Source organism: Linepithema humile, chromosome 6 (genome assembly GCF_040581485.1).
Source record: "Linepithema humile isolate Giens D197 chromosome 6, Lhum_UNIL_v1.0, whole genome shotgun sequence".
Lineage (NCBI taxonomy): Eukaryota > Metazoa > Arthropoda > Insecta > Hymenoptera > Formicidae > Linepithema > Linepithema humile.
In genome coordinates this window covers 19,448,197-19,464,426 of record NC_090133.1, presented here as the reverse complement: position 1 = coordinate 19,464,426, position 16,230 = coordinate 19,448,197, and the positions used below count along the sequence as shown (strand labels likewise).

At 41.0% G+C, this 16,230-nt stretch overlaps 2 protein-coding genes across 5 annotated transcripts in view; one reads left to right on the top strand and one right to left on the bottom strand.

The window, feature by feature from the left end:
* Smyd4-2 (SET and MYND domain containing, class 4, member 2) overlaps positions 1–16,230 on the top strand; it is a 106,131-nt gene that overhangs the window by 10,838 nt on the left and 79,063 nt on the right. The window lies entirely within an intron of this gene.
* LOC105678744 (growth factor receptor-bound protein 14-like) overlaps positions 1–16,230 on the bottom strand; it is a 242,162-nt gene that overhangs the window by 192,881 nt on the left and 33,051 nt on the right. For both annotated transcript variants that reach the window (XM_012378309.2, XM_012378310.2), the window contains one exon: positions 4,186–4,442. In XM_012378309.2, the coding sequence (XP_012233732.1) occupies positions 4,186–4,442 (257 nt within the window). The remainder of the gene's footprint in view (positions 1–4,185; positions 4,443–16,230) is intronic.

The following is a 16,230-nucleotide window of genomic DNA, read 5'->3' as shown; positions in this document are numbered from 1 at the left end:
TGGATTTATGATTAATGCCGCGAGACACGGTCGGGTAGTAAAAAGCACTCGGCCGCCGCGAAAGTAAAGGGCCGTAAAATCTAATGAGATAAATTCCATTGGGATCTCCAACGGAGACTGGTTTCTGTGCGCATGAAACCCTCTCGGCACCAATATTGGCCGCATACCGCTCTAGCGGCCGTATTATACAGGGTGTTTCAAAACAGTCGCGTATCATTTCAGCGATATTCTTCGTCGAGAGCGGAAATAATTTTTCTGTTAACAAGAGATCTTTTTTATCCCACATGTGCAGGCATTTTTACGATTACTCAGTATTTTTCTTTCTTCTTCGATAATAGAGATCTTTTTTATATTATTATCGCTTAATTAGTCGTACATTGTTTTCTTCTAATTTTAATTTATTATAATTTAAAAAAATTTGATATTAAATCAACACTTGATATTGAATTAAGTCCAACGTGCGAATAGTTTTACTGTCAGGATTTGTTCACTAACCATGACGCAATACTTATTTCTCTAACGTTGGAATTAACGGTTTTCTGACACCTTGTATAACGGCGAAAGCGAGTGCGAACATAGTCTACGCGACGCCGATTAGCCCGAACGAAATTGCCTCCGCAAAATAATGCGGCGGCACCTTCGACATCGTGTTGCCTCACGTACCGTCACGATTCTCGTGCACCGTTCCTTTGTCGTCGCGCACCGCTTACGTGACAGTACGGTGAGCATCCATACAGGTACAGCGACCTTGAGGTATAATACACGAAGCGCGAAAAGTTGTGACCGCGCTGGCAAAGATAATAATGCGACACGTCGCGATTCACCATGTATTCGGCGAAGAGACAAATAACGCGAATGATTATACGGAATAATCCTTGATAGCCTACATTTTGATGCATTTTAATTATATACTTAAATTAGTGTTTAGATAAATCTTGGAAAAATATAGGTACTCGTTTACTCGATGCTTGCTCCGGACAATTTTCGATAGAAAAATTCGCATACATTCCATTAAGAGTGTTCTTCATTGGAAAATTGAGAAACATTGAATCAAGGGATACCGGATGTCCCTCTGTACCGACAAGCCGTCGTTACGGATGCGCCGCCGGTGCATAATTGACTCGCAATTTATGTCTCGGGCAACCGCATGCGGGTGGCCGAACGACGACCGTATCGCCCGTCTCTTCCTTTTCCTCTGCCTTGTGCTTGGTTTATTTCTTCGCGTTTGTCGGCGAGATCGCCCTCCGAGAGAAGCAGTACGTAGATCGCGCGCCCGTAACACACATCGCCACACAACGCGATCTCGATTCTAATTTGTTTTCGGAGATAAATCGCGCCGATAGATTCGCAAATATTATTCGTGGCTTTTCATGCCGAATCCTTTCGATTCAGTCAGAGACTCCATTCAATTAGAATCGCAGTCAATTAACACATCACAAAGTATGCTAATACGTGACGAAGAGCAATTAGTCAGCACGGAGAATTGTGCGCATCAGCTACATGTATCGTATATCTTTGCGAAAAAATTATCTCTTCGGAAGTTTAATGACTCAAAGATGGCACGAAAAAAACATGTTATTACATTAGCTGATGGAAACGATCAGCTATCGATTATTAAACGATCGTTGCGTCTATTTATTTTTCAAATAATATAATTTTTTATAATAGTATAAATACAATATTAACATATGTAAAATTAGAGTTACGCGACAGTTTGAAGACTGCCTGTGTGACGTACAAAAATTTTTGTTTCAATATCAAGTAGAGAACACGTATAAAACTTAACTGATTCGAAAGATTCACTAACGTTAACAGTAAAATGTGTGCGAAAAAAAGTCAGCTTTTCGGCACGGTCGTTCACTCTGGTCCTCTTCCTCGTCTTTCTTGTTGCGTCACACAACAAACTGCGCACTAAACAGACCCAAGTACGTTTACCTCGCTCTACCGACCTCGGCCGCGACTTTTTTCGTATTTATTTCTTGCTCGCTAAATCGCTCGAGATTTAACGATGTGCTATATTATATTGCTTAAATAGTATTTCACCAAAATTGGCTTTCAGCAGAAAGCTTTCGTTGTGCGCTACGTGCAAACTGTAATAGGCGTAAATACTAAAAGTTATCAAATTCGAAGCTCAAATCATTTTCAAGATCGATATTAAATTCTATCTATATAAGTCTACCATATGATGCAACCGTCATAATCGCGATTATAAAAAATGACAATGGCGATAAGGCCCGAATAACGATGAAGATGTGATCGAAGAGTAAGATGCCAATCTCTTTATTTTCTGATCGCGATATAAACTTTGTCGTCGTATATTATTTATTAGAATAGTATTTGGAATGATTAAAAACGTCTTTCCGAGTATATTGGTTATATCCATGTGCTCACTGATACTTAAATTTTTGCCTCATTAATCTGATTTCTAGTTTTTCTGTTATCTCTTCTGTAACACATATCACTAATTGTAATATATTACAGTGTGAACTAATAATTATTCTTAGAATGCGAAAGCCACATGCTTATATTTCGACATGCATATACATATAAAAAATATAAAAATATAGTATCAAATATTTACTATATTATGAGATTATTTTAATAATTATATATAAATATATGAATATATATGCAAAGAAAGTATTGATATATAACATGTAATAGTTGTTTACAACTATTTATTTTTATTGAAAATACAATCTTTTCTAGATATAAAAATCGATAAAAGAGAAATATCAGAGATAAGAATCGATTAAAAATATCAAAAATTTGATAAAAACGTTTATTTTAGATAATTAAAAAATTTGTTTTTTCTGAATAAATGTTCGCAAATAGTAATATAATATAAATAGAGTAATATAGATAATAAAAATAAAAATTATTATTTCTTAGATAAAAATGATAGATAAGGCACATTCGCTACGATATATCGTACAAATCAAAATAATGTTCGTGCATCTATTGCAATTTACCGAATGTACCGAATATACGTAACTAGAACTTGACAGCTTGAACAACAGCTATTACAAATTCAAGCGTACGTGCCAGTTAGCGCAACTTACCACTCCTTGCTGATTTAAGCAAGGATTAAATGTCACCGTTCAAAAATCATACGATCGCTCTTACGCGATCATGTTTCCGTAAGTAACGGCAAAATGAACACTTCTCTCAAAGAAGCCCGTCAGATAGCGCCAAAGCGAAAAAAACGTACGAAATAGTTCGCCGATATTACTGCGTTCAGAAAAAAGGGGTTACCATATCAGTAGTACGGAAGTTGAAAAATTTAACGTGTATAATCTGAGCGCAAATATGAAATAGGATATTAAGGGAATCACTTTTTGTGCATCTTACCTCAGATCGACAATATATATCCAAAGCTACACTGCAAACATATAAATGACATAATATTCAAGCCCTGAAAGAGTGGATTAATACATCAAACCTTGGTCACAACAACGCTCGACATGTAAGAAACATTAATTAGTACAGATACATTCGAAAGAACATCCGTCGCGACCTTTGGATGCGAGTCCAATTAGCGTTTCGTTAATTACAAGCAAGTTCCATGTAAAGTCAACAATAAACTCAAAACGGGAGCTTATCGTTACAACAGCATCAGAAATAAGAACTTATCGGACGTACTCGTTAAAGCCGCGATAGTTCTCCATAGTGTTTCGACCAGACGAGCGTATCGTGTACCGGCAATAATTAAGCGTAACATTTTGATAAAAGTACCGATGAAAGGTATTGGTCGATAAGTTTTGACTGCGTCGTAATAATTATCGGAAAAGCGATTATATTTGCTAGACCGTCTCTCGACCGTAATCTTCGTGATCGAGCGCGCGGCCGCTCGTTTCCTGGTGCGATAAGCTCGTCGCGAAATACGAGGTAAGGTAATCCGACGTATGGAAATCGATTCCACATTAAGAATCACGTAAGCCGCTACCGTGACTTGTTCGAGCTATCGCGATCACAATCGTTTACTGCCGCGGGGATTTTACAACCGGATGTATTGTCGGACGTTGGCTTGATATCGCATGATTAATTCAAGTCATTTTTTTCGGGATTCTTGATCATTGTCATTGTGAATATTTTCGTTATTAATTTTATCATTCTTGATTAGTTATTGTAAGGAACATAAATATAGAAATTCGCTTAAAAGAAAAATGCGCGTGTCAGACTTACGGAAAATCCGCGATAACCACTTCTGGATCAACTCGAAATAATCGACGTAATTGATAACCTCGTCGAAATCCGCTAATAGCGGGCCATTTTGATCCTCTTTGGTCTTCTTGGGAATAACTTTGACGTGGGGGTGATGGCGATGATGGTAAGTCTCGGATCGTTGCGGTCTGTTCGAATTCGGGTTCTCCGCCAGGTCTTCCCCGATGGCGCTCGTCAGCAAGGAGATATCGGTGCGCTCTCCTTCCATACCGACGTCACTGAAATAAAACGAATAATCGGGTGGTTAAAGCTCTACCTCGAAAACGAACATAACGATAACTGGACATAATCGCCACGTCACTAATTGACATAATAAATTACTTTTTTTTTCGAAAAGCGTACGAATATGACAGATAAATAATATTGACTAATTAACCGCAATGTCACAATATTTTGAAATAGCGCACACAACATAACGATGATTGCGAACTTATCACTTTATTATGTAAAAGCACGAGAAACCTGCGTCTGTGAAAGAAGAAACCGAGAAACTGTTCTCTGATTACTCTGCCGCGAATGATTGAACGCCACGACAATCTCGACGAAAAATGCGTATTTCAGTGGGAAATGATACGTGGTAGAATTGCGATAACTCCGTCAGAGATAATACTTCGAAATTAACGCAATTCCGTGACGATAGATGAACGCTTTGGAATGTTCATCGCGGCGCGTCATCGTATCTCATCCCGCATTCGATCCGCGATAACCCAGATCGCGCGACGTATACAAAGCGAATTATCGCGTGGCGAATGGAAAAAAAGGATCGCTCTTATCGTCGTCGATATTACGCGACGGGATGGGCATCGCGATACACTCTGACCTCCGTGGCGGTGCGACACTTTACTATCAGCTCGTAATCAATCGACGCACGGTTATCGGTCCACGGTACCGTACGGGCCGTTTCGCGGCTGGTTCTCGGAACTCTGTTTTATCAAAGGCGGCGAAAACCGCCACGCGGTGGCAACGGCGGCAAAGACGGCTGCATTTATCGCCGCGGACAAGGTCGTTCCGTTCTCGAAGAGGCGAAGACGCCACGGGCAAGACATATCTCGAGAAAGGTGAGAACCCGCGAGCAAGCTTTCTTGACAAAGAGCAGCACGGAGTATGCTTTTCATCATTCGCACGTCGTCATTCGACGACGAAAGGAGAGATATCGATCGGACGACTCGAGCTCAATAATTCCAACAAGACCCTCTCTCTCTCTTCCTCTCTCTCTCTCTCTCTCTCTCTCTCTCTCTCTCTCTCTCTCTCTCTCCGTCTCTGTCTCTCTTTCTCTCCTTCGGTCCTTTAACGCGAAAGCGCAATTTGTTAGCTCCTGCGCGATGCGCACTGACCGCCGTCGTACTTCTCCTCTTTGCCTGTCGTCCACACTCGACCGCGGCGGTCCTTGGTTTCCTTGTCCTTTCCCATCCCTTCTTCATTCCCCGCCGTTCGGCTTAAGAGCATCGATCTAGTCATTAATTCTGGAGATGAGCGCGAAGATGAAATCTTTGGCACCGCCGACGAGAGATTCGATAGCGATGCGTAACGTCGGATATTAATTAGCGATCGTTTACGGAATTGAGATAATTTTTCACGAGAGAAAACGATAATGGATATTGATGTGTGCCGGAAAAAATTATTTAACATATAAAATTAAATAGCTTTTAAAATTCATTTTTCTTTTATTTTACGGATTAATATTTTAAGAGGAGTGTTTCACTCTCCGTCAAGCACTTTGTGATTCGCGAACTCGGATATGCAATCAGCTGTGCCAAAACTCATAAATATCCGCCGGACGGGTGCATACCCGACTTTACGGCTGTTATCGCCGCGCAGCTTGTGACAAGCTATCCTTTATTGCCAAACGATAGAGCGAAAACTCGCGCTGCTTGGTCATTCCTCTTAAAATCGATCGATTTCGCTGTGATTAAGCGAATCTGATATGAGTGGGGTGATAATGAGACTTCATGATTCGTCGCGCATATATCTCGCTCGTAAAAGCGATGTCGAATAAACGCGAGACTTCACCATTTTTTAATTCGCACAACAAGAGCAATGCGTAGAAATTCGTGCTCCAGGAAATTCTTCGATATGATCGACATCGTAATTTTGCGCGTGCAAATCTTGGCAATTAGTGTATACGAAAAGAACACCTTTACTGAAAGATGTAAAAATTAAAATTTATCAATAGAGCACTCGATTTTTTTTTCATGTCGCAGTAAAAAATTTCGAATGCTTTATTGATAAATTTTAAATGTCCAACAAGATTTATTTTCAAATCTGGCACAATTTTTAGATCTTTCAAGCAAAAGTGTTCCGTGTACTAATTAACTTTGAGAGAAAACTCTGAAAGTTTATATTTCTCTGTTTGTGAAAGGAAAACGATAACAAATCGGATCTATTTATTCAGCTGATTTGACCATTTGCCATTCACGTCCGAAGCTTTCGAAAACTGACGGATTAGTTTACGTGTAGATGACATTTGACAAGCACGATATCGCCTTTACGTGCGTTAAGGGATGATATTACCTGCGATATTATCTAACGAACTCGTCGTCCGGTTGCATGGACCATCAAGGCCGGAACAGGGGCAGAAATGTCAGAAAGGACAAGTGGTCGTGATACAAGCAGAGAAACGAGTTTCATATTAGCCAGAAGTTTCCCCGAGATTGCCAGTTACAAGAATAGTACCTCCGGTTTATCCTAGCGTCACCCTCCCCGAAAACCGATATCTCGTCCGGAGCAAAGTTCAAATAAGTTGACGCGCACGAAACGCAGGGAAGAAAAAAAAATTTATACCGCGAAATCGATATGGATGCTGTTGTTCCTCCCCTCTCGCGGAACAGGTGTCACGTATTTCACAATGAATAAAATCGATTACGCGGCATTTGCGTACCCATGCTTATATCGCTCTTTAATACTTTCGCGTTTTTTCTGTTTCTTTTTTTATACTGTAACTTTTGATATAACTAAAATATCTAGTTTTCTATGCGCTTCATTATTGTGTTTGTGCAGTTTTTTTGTGACTGCAATACGTCAATTAGTTGTTATTGGATTAGCAAGTTCATTCCGCCATTATTGCGCCACCTGTCAAAACTTTAATTTCCGTAAGAGCGTCGTCGAAAAAATCCTTCTCTGTCCCTGCATTTTCGCTCCTAATGTCCCTTCCATGCTACGGCGTTTACGAATGGTGACGCGAGCTCGCTTGACGCCTGACGACGTTGAGGGACGTATACACCTCCGGCCTTTTCCTGCCTTTTATTTCAACGACAAAAACACGACGGCATTATCCGCGCGTGTTGACGTGATATCGGTAGAAGGCGGAGGGAGACTTGCGCGCAAAAATTTCACGCGATAACTTACGTTTACGGTAAATCATAAACGAAGACCCGATAGATTGGACTTTGCGAGACGTGCTTTGAGTCTTACGATGATCGATTAGGTCAAATATCACGATAAATCTTTAATCTTTTGTGATCTAATATAGTTTGCAAAAAAATCAATTTTTTTATTAAAATAAGAATCTTTGAAAATTTTTTATTTCAGTTTTAAGATTCATATTGTCTGTGAAGTATTGAAGAACGATACATGCTTATATTACTTTTGATATTTGAATATATTTAACATATTTTTTAAAATGTTTATTTATTATATAAATCGCTTTCGCGAAGCAAATCACATAATCGTACGAAAAATTCGTGGAGTTAAATAGAGAAGAAATAGAAAGACTCTTGTGCAACCTGTTCGAGTTTTCGTTTAGCGCTCGTAATACAACGGATAGAACTGCTCCGAAGTTAGAACTGACCAGAAGTTTCTTCAAGATGACCTGAGTAGAAAGACGAAGATGGGGAGAGAGCAATAGCACTCTCGGCTTTACGGCGACACCGGCCGGAAAACCGAGGGTTACGCAAAACGGATAGTCCGACGAAATACCCTCGCGTCGTTTACCGTCGTTTACCGACATTTACCAGCGAAAGGGAAGGTAAATTACACGCGCGTACGTTATATCTCGTTTATTACACAAGCTGCATCCGGTATACACGGTAAAACTCATTATGATAATATTTTGCTTTCGATTCGAAGTTTGTTTTCGATGATACCCCATCGGGAACGTTCGATAATGGATACAAGATCGGAGATATTTTTTTTTCTGAAAAATTGAAATAATATTTTCTTTAGCGAAACTCAATCAAACCATAATTGTGCGCGACGAAAACAACTCTGACATCAGTTTTCTAAAGCTAAATAAAAAAAATGACGAAAAACGTAAAGAAAAAGCCCGGTATTTTTGTCCGCAACCGACGACGTATGATCGATTTCTTGCAATTCTTAATACAAAACCACATTTATAGGCTCGGCTTGTCACTGCTTATTTTTCTACGCGATGATAAATGCGCTTACGATTCATCGATCATCGATCTCCACCCTTCAGGCACGGTCTCTCCTTCAAGATTAAAAATATAACATTCCCAAGGTGACTAATGTGACACGCGCGACATGTGTACGCATCACAAATAATGACGAGTTATCGAATATTTGACCAAAAATACTTGAAAAATATTTCTTAGGAAGCTTTTTAAATATTTTAAAAATATAATATAATATTAATAAAATATATCCTTGCTATAAACATAAAATTAATAACTAGTAAATGCAAATTAACCATTTTAATTTACAGCTATATATCTGATGATTAACAACTAACATATTATGTTTTCAATTTAGAAAAAAATTGTGTTACCGTAATATCCTATTTCTATGTATATTTTCTAATTAATTTTAAGAACACCCACACCCTAAGAGTCATTATCAATAGAAGCAAAAACAATTAAGAAACTGAAATGGAAATAATAAATACAGCGCGTAATGTTTTTTTAATTGATTCTCAGAATATATTCTATAACATATCATCATCAGTAATAATTACAAAAATAAAAGTCGGAAAATAATAACGCTGATAATTAATAATGTTTTAAACTTTTGTATTATTTAACGGACTGAAGTATTTTATTTTCTTCTTGACAATAGAATCATATTTCTTTACGCTGCATTATTCAGCTATGTCGAAATAAACCATTGCTCATCGTTGCGTAACATTAAAATCTGAAATTCGTCGTAATTATACCGATTGCAGTATTTCCAATCGATTGCATAATCGACGACGACGAAATTATTCGCGAGCGTAATGAGGACAGAAATCGCGGCGGTGAAAGAACACTCGGCACGAAGCTTTATCGTGCGCGATATATCCTTCACAAAGGGCCCGTTGTATGTGCATACTTTTTTTTCCACGCATATTGCCGCTACTGTTGGCCGTCACGTTTTTTAAAACTCTCGCACGTAGGATTATAAATTCGGCGGTGGAAACTCGCTAGCAATATACGAACACACAACGGTATGAACATTCCGCGGCGATCGACTTCACGAAGCCAATTTTGCCGGTAACGCTCGAGCGGTCGTAGCCTCGGGAAAATTCACCTCGCTCTTTTTCCATCCCTTTCCGTTTTTTTTTCTTTCGATTTTTTTCACTAAATCGCCATCTCTTATCCAGAACCCGAATCCTTTATTCGCGCAGCGCATCGGTCCTTCTCTCTTCCGTATTATTGCGGAAATCTCCGCTGAAACACGCGCGTAAAAAGACCGTTCGGGCTAAGGTGACAAATGATCATACGCGCAAACACTGGATCCCCGAGATTGCGCGGGAAACGTATCGAATGTTTGCCGCTCCTAACTCACTCACATGCCCTACCGCGTCTCTTTCTCTCCCTTTCTCTCTCTCTCTCTCTCTCTTCCTCTTCCTGCGAGAGTGCTTTTTCGCTTCTCGCAGCATTGCATTTCCGATGCTGATAGATGCGACGTGATCTACCGAGAAATAGCTTCTAATTGCTAAATGGATCTATAAATGAATCTATAAATTGCATCGCATTTAACGAAACCGTATTATTTAGTTAATTGCAGATGCGAACCTCGCTCGGCTCTGTTTCTAAGCGATAACGCCACGCCTGCCGCGAATAATTGCAACGTAATGCCGCGATCGATCGACCGCGTCACGCGTCTTCTTGGCGAGAGACGCGAGATATTCGCCGGCAAACAGTCTTTTTCTTTCTCTCCTTACCCCGCGAGCCGCACAGTCAATTTCCTCGGGTACACAATATCGGCGCCGAGAAGCTGCCAATCCGAACGCGAAATCGGATAGCGCGTCTCGCGAAAAGACTTTCCCACATGCCGCCGCAGCACTCGATAACAACCGTCCACGTTTTCTTCGTGTCCGTGTGAAGGTCGTCGTCTCCCCTCGAGGAGAACGCCACGTTCTTCTGACGTGCAATCGTAAGCGAAGATTCCGGAATTCGCATGATATATCGCGCGAAGCCTTCTTTGAGACATTAATTTTTCTCGGCTCATTTTCCATCTCCGTCTGTCCCTCTCTCTCTCTCTCTCTTTCTCGCTCTCGCTATCACCTTTCTCTCTGGGAGTTAAAATAATCGCGCGTTTCATCGGCCGTATCGCGTCATGAATCACTCGAGCTCGTTTCCTCATGCGGCTCATATATTAACTCCGCACCTGGGGTTCCGCAGGCGGACCGAGGAGATACGCGGCACAATTTACCGGCACCGACGAGTCTGACGTAGAAAATCCCCCGCGTGTGTGCCTCGCGGAAAGACAGCTAATAAAAGTCCCGCAGCTTGTGCCTAACCTAGGACAATACGCGCATTATCGCGCCGGTCCAGGAATTCCGACCTTGACACTGGTAGCAGCCCTCCCGAAAACGTTATCGTTGTAAACGGCGTCGCGTCCGCGTCGACGTCTCTGACACCCTCTCCGACGACGTGAAATGACGTGAAATCAAAATATCAATTTCTCTCTCTCTCTATGATTTTCACCGAATTCATATTTATATACATGAAGCAAAATTTTTTACAAGTGCACATTTATTTTAATTACATATTAATTATTTTATTAAGAATACTTGGTTTATTATTTTTATTACTTTCCTCATTATCGATCTTTTTATCACTAAATTATTGTTGTATCACATTCTTCATATTTTTCGTATTACGCCAGACTATATATCTCTATATACACATCGGCACACGATATGTGTGCGTACATGCTGATAACATTTAGGACCCCAGCCAAATGGCACACCGCGCAACCGTGTCATATTTCTAACAGAGTAACGCGACTAGCTCGTTCAAAATCGAAGACATTCATTCTCGAAGCGGGTTTATCTTGTACTTCGGACGGCTCAAAGACGTTCTCAATGCACTGCGGCGGTTACTGCGGAAATAAAAGGGCAGCACCGACACGGTCGTTTCGAGACGACTACGGTTTTTGTGGCCTGTAAATTACAAACGTGACCTCGGCTAGACTCGATATTGGAACGAAAAAAATACACGGCCTCGAGAGTAACATCGAGAGCACGTGAAATTCGTACCTCGAAAATTCGACGGTTTTGATTAGAATTTCGGGTTTTCGTCAAAGAACGCTATAACGCGGGTAAAGAGTTTCAGCTACCAGCACTGTTCAAATTGCTTTTAAAAGAATTCTAAATTCATACTCAACGCGCCATCGCACCCTAGTCAATCCGATTCAGAATATTTTTTGTCACGATTTTTTCAACTGCGTGTGATGTAAATCAGCTACAAAGGAATGTGTATTCGTGACAGTCCGGCGTGAAAGACGGTCACGCTGATTCAATTAATTTATGCAGCGAAGCTACGTTCAATTTTATAATACATTTTACCAGTAGTCTAGATTCTGGATTACTTGCGTGTTCATAATATATTCGCGTCACGTCGCTCGCGCCGTCGTCGCGCTGGCGTGACTTTAATTACCACGTACGACACTTATTAACGAGCGAATTTCATTTCCTCAAACTATAGTTATGACGCGCTCATAGTTAATGCCAAGTCGATTTATCCGAGACAATCCCGCGTTCGTATTACACTTCTCGTTCATGTCGAAGCATAAAACACAAATAGATAACAAAGAACAAGAGTTGTTTAAAAATTACGCGAGTAATCGAATTTATTACTACTTTGTTCTTTCCGTTTTAGTGATACGATTCTTTATTTTTTTTTTTTCCAAATAATTATATATTTCTTGCAACTCAAAAATTAGGATTTTTTAACCAATTTTATTTGTTTAGAAATGCGTTTAGTTTTTTGGAAATCGCTTCGAATTAACGAAGAGTGACAAATTAAACTCGCAGTGTATATATTTCTAGCATTAATATAACATAGACATGCCACAGATAGATACCCTATCGCGATCGTGCGTTTCGTCAAGTGTATCCAATTTTCAAGTCGCAAAGCCATTTACTCCACTTGTGTTCATCGCCGTTATACCCTCTTGTCTTTACTGTTATGTGACGCGGTAATTAAGGATAAAGGCGTTTATCGCAATATCTATCGTCAATCTGCGGAAACGAAGGACGACGCCAGACATTTCCGACCAGAAATCGCGTCGTTACCTGTGCATTTCGAGTATGTGTTTCCCTCAACGAGTTGGCGAGATCGGGTTTTCGATGAGAGATCAGGTGGGTTCTCGGGTCAGGTAATATCATAGTCGTATCTCGCCATATATGAAACTCGCTAACTAATTTTACTTGCGTGTATTCCCTTCGTGAAACGCCTTAAGAATAAAATTATTCGAAATATTCTGTGAAATTTCACCGACCTTCTATACATATTTATAGCACTAAATGAAGTTAAATGAGCACTAGCTTCTATGATGCAATAAGACCAACAAATTAAAAAATATTAAACGGCGATTACTGTGATGCAATAGAGAAGTTTGCTATATTCTTTTTTATTTAAACAATTTTTCTCTCAATCTTTGTGTTATATTACTTTCAAATTAATGTCAATAAATTATCTTATAATAATAATTATATACGTATATATATATATATATATATTTTTTTTTAAATTATTTTATGTATTGAGTGTTTAAAAAAAGAAATGCCATGTTACAGTACGCATTTTATCACAAAGTATTCAACTCGCGGCATTATTTACAGTCAGCATAATAATACATCTATTTTTCGAGGAAAATCCCGCGAGACATCTAAAGAATGCTCATTGAACTGTTCCATAGAAATAATCAGTGGTCGGAGGTTGGAACAGCGGTTGAAAAATACCGCTGCAGGGTGATCATTTCACGCACTGCGGCGACGATATCGTCGCGCGTTCTCGCACACCCCGTTACGTTGCCGGGAAAAACTGCAACGAAAAAAAAAGAAAATAGACAGAGAGGGGGGGGGAGTAGAAAAAAGAGAGAGAGAGAAAGAATGGATACTATTTGTCGAGCGGAATAGTGGCATTCCCAAATGGAACGCGAGAGCACTCTGGTTATTAGCGCACTTAAGTGCCGACGGAGAACTTCGGTCCCTCGTGTCGTCGAAACGAGGGAGAACGGTCGATACCCATCCGGTGCGCATTCCCCCCTGTGCCGATGGCCCTTCCCGCCGTTTGTACCGCGATATGCATAATATTTACACTACCCCCCCAAGTGCTAGGCGCGTCAATTTCGCCAATTTCAGATATATGCACGCGAATGCACGAGACGCTCGCTGCGGCTGCAGTCTCGAGCTGTGCGGTATCGATAGGGTGTCCCGGGCTTCCCGCGCTCCTTCCTGCGCACGAATTCCTGGGCCAGTATGCAGGCGACTGATATTTCATTAACAAAAACAAGCCCAACTTCGGCTGTAATTCTTGAATAAGCGACAGTGAAAATTCAGGAAATTGCGCAAGTTTAGCTTTAGAAATGAAGGCAGATAAAGTTTTGTTCTTCGTCGAAATTTAAATGACGATTTTGCTTTAATAAAATTTTAATATTTCTAATTTGAAATCTCAAGAGTGAATTGATACAAGATTAGCAAAAAAGGTAACAAAGTAAATTGTGATGAAGGGAAAATCAGCTTTAAATTAATTCGTAGATAAAGGGAAGTACGGGACACCTTGTACAACAGGCGTGCGCCGCAATTCCGAAATTCCCGGATCCCTCCCCTGAGCAAGCCCGGCAAACGGAGCGCGTAAATGCGAAACGAGTTCTTGAGTGCAAGTTAAGCCGCGGGCTTACGCGCTTATTTAGCCAATTATGCTTCGGCTCGTAACATCCGGCGAGCGTTGTTCGCGGTTCGAATTCAGGTTCGCAAGAGGAACGATAACAATGCGGCTCGCTCTGTCATCGAGCGCGCTTAAGCCGGTATCCGAAAGGTTTTCTTGGGATCCTTCGGAGCACAAATTTATGTAATTTACACAAAGGATAAATTACATATCGTAGAAATAACTTCACTTAAATGTGAAAACTGCAATAAAAATATAGCCGCAAATAAATATAAATGCAAATAAAATTTATGCAAATTATACATTTTGCTTGCGTAACATATAAATTTCTTTTTCTTATAATATGTAATGACATAACTTTTTGGAATACTTTTATCTACTTCTAATTCTTTGATATTGCCAAAAAGTACTTTCCACCGTTAAGAACTCATCTACAGCTTTGATTGAAACCTGCATTACGCAATCAAAACTGTCGAACGAGCGATCATCGCGATTCGATTCGTTCAAACGATATCGCGCCCGTAATGAGAAAAATTAAAGCGATTGAGAGAATAAAGGAGGGAATAAGATTAAAACCGGGCGGGAAAAGTTAGGGCGGCGGGCACGAGAGAGACATTTGATTCCGGTCTTTCTCAATGAGTTTTCTTCGACGACGTCCTACCTTCGTAACTCGGGACAAACTTTTGGCAGGTACATGGGAAAAACGATAGCGTTTCTCCACGCTCTGTACGCTACATCGTCGAGTACACTCGACTGTTATTTCAGACCCTCCACCTCCCGCGTTCATCCTACTCTGTCCCGACTCTACTCTCCTAGTTTGAGTTCGTACTCAGATAGCGTTCCGTGATGGCAGGCGGTATCGTCTTCTCCGGCGGACGAGCCTGGCGCAGCGATGAACTTTATGGAAATGGTCAACATTATTTTTCCGTACACGCGTGCACGAGTACCCCAGCCGCTGGCTGCCGCCACCGCCGATCGTAAACAATACGGATACAGACGATACGTTCTCAGCGGTAATAGTATAACACACGTACGTGATGTTCGCCGTTTTTTACAGTAAGCAGGTCGCGGCCGATACGCGTGCATAATGTTATCGGCCTTGGACGTCCCGGCGGATTTCGCAATTACGCCGCGCCGCGCGGAGCTTTGTCTATATTATTTGAATTTTTCTTATTAGAACTCGAAGATTACGACGTGACAGATATCACGCTCTTTCTTCAAATATTTTCGCGTGATAAACTCGTACTGCAACAGAGTTTTTAATTTGCGATTCAAGTTGAGTATTTGAGAATTAATTAATGAGATGCGAAATTTTGATCATTAACAAGAATCGACAATGAAATCCGGGATTTTCTCTTTTGAGAAAAATAATTCCAAGAAAAATATGATACCGCTTTTTCCTTCGGCATCGTACTTTTGGAGCTTGCTGTTTCGACGAGATGTCGATCTGTCCAAAGAACAACGCGCCGTAGCGATATGATATCATCGCCCGCTTAAAATTTCTCTAACAAGGTACGATTTCGCCCGTTGTACGGGCACTTCCTCGTGCCATTGTTTCCTCGGATACTCATTGTTCCGTCCGCGAGAGCGATGGAAGTAGCTACGGCGTTGTCAGGGCGGCCGCCCTCTCTTTACTTCTCCCTCCCTCACTCACCCTCGCTCCCCGCTGGATGTCGCATTAGCATGCGCAAAGTTAAGGGCTATCAACGTCGCGACGTCGGAGTTCTTCGTGAACAGTCAGGCCGTCTGCCTGTCACTTCCAATGATTCGCAGTTTACGATGTTTACGAAACGCGAAAGGGCCATCGCCGTACAACTCCGCCGGAGGATCCGAGCCGTCGTTTCTCGTCGTCGTTAACGTGCCGCACGCTACATCCTCCTCCCCCCCTCCGCTCGCTACCCTCTTCGGTTTCCGCGTTGGAACTCGCCGGTCAAGTCGACTTAGCGCGCCGGCG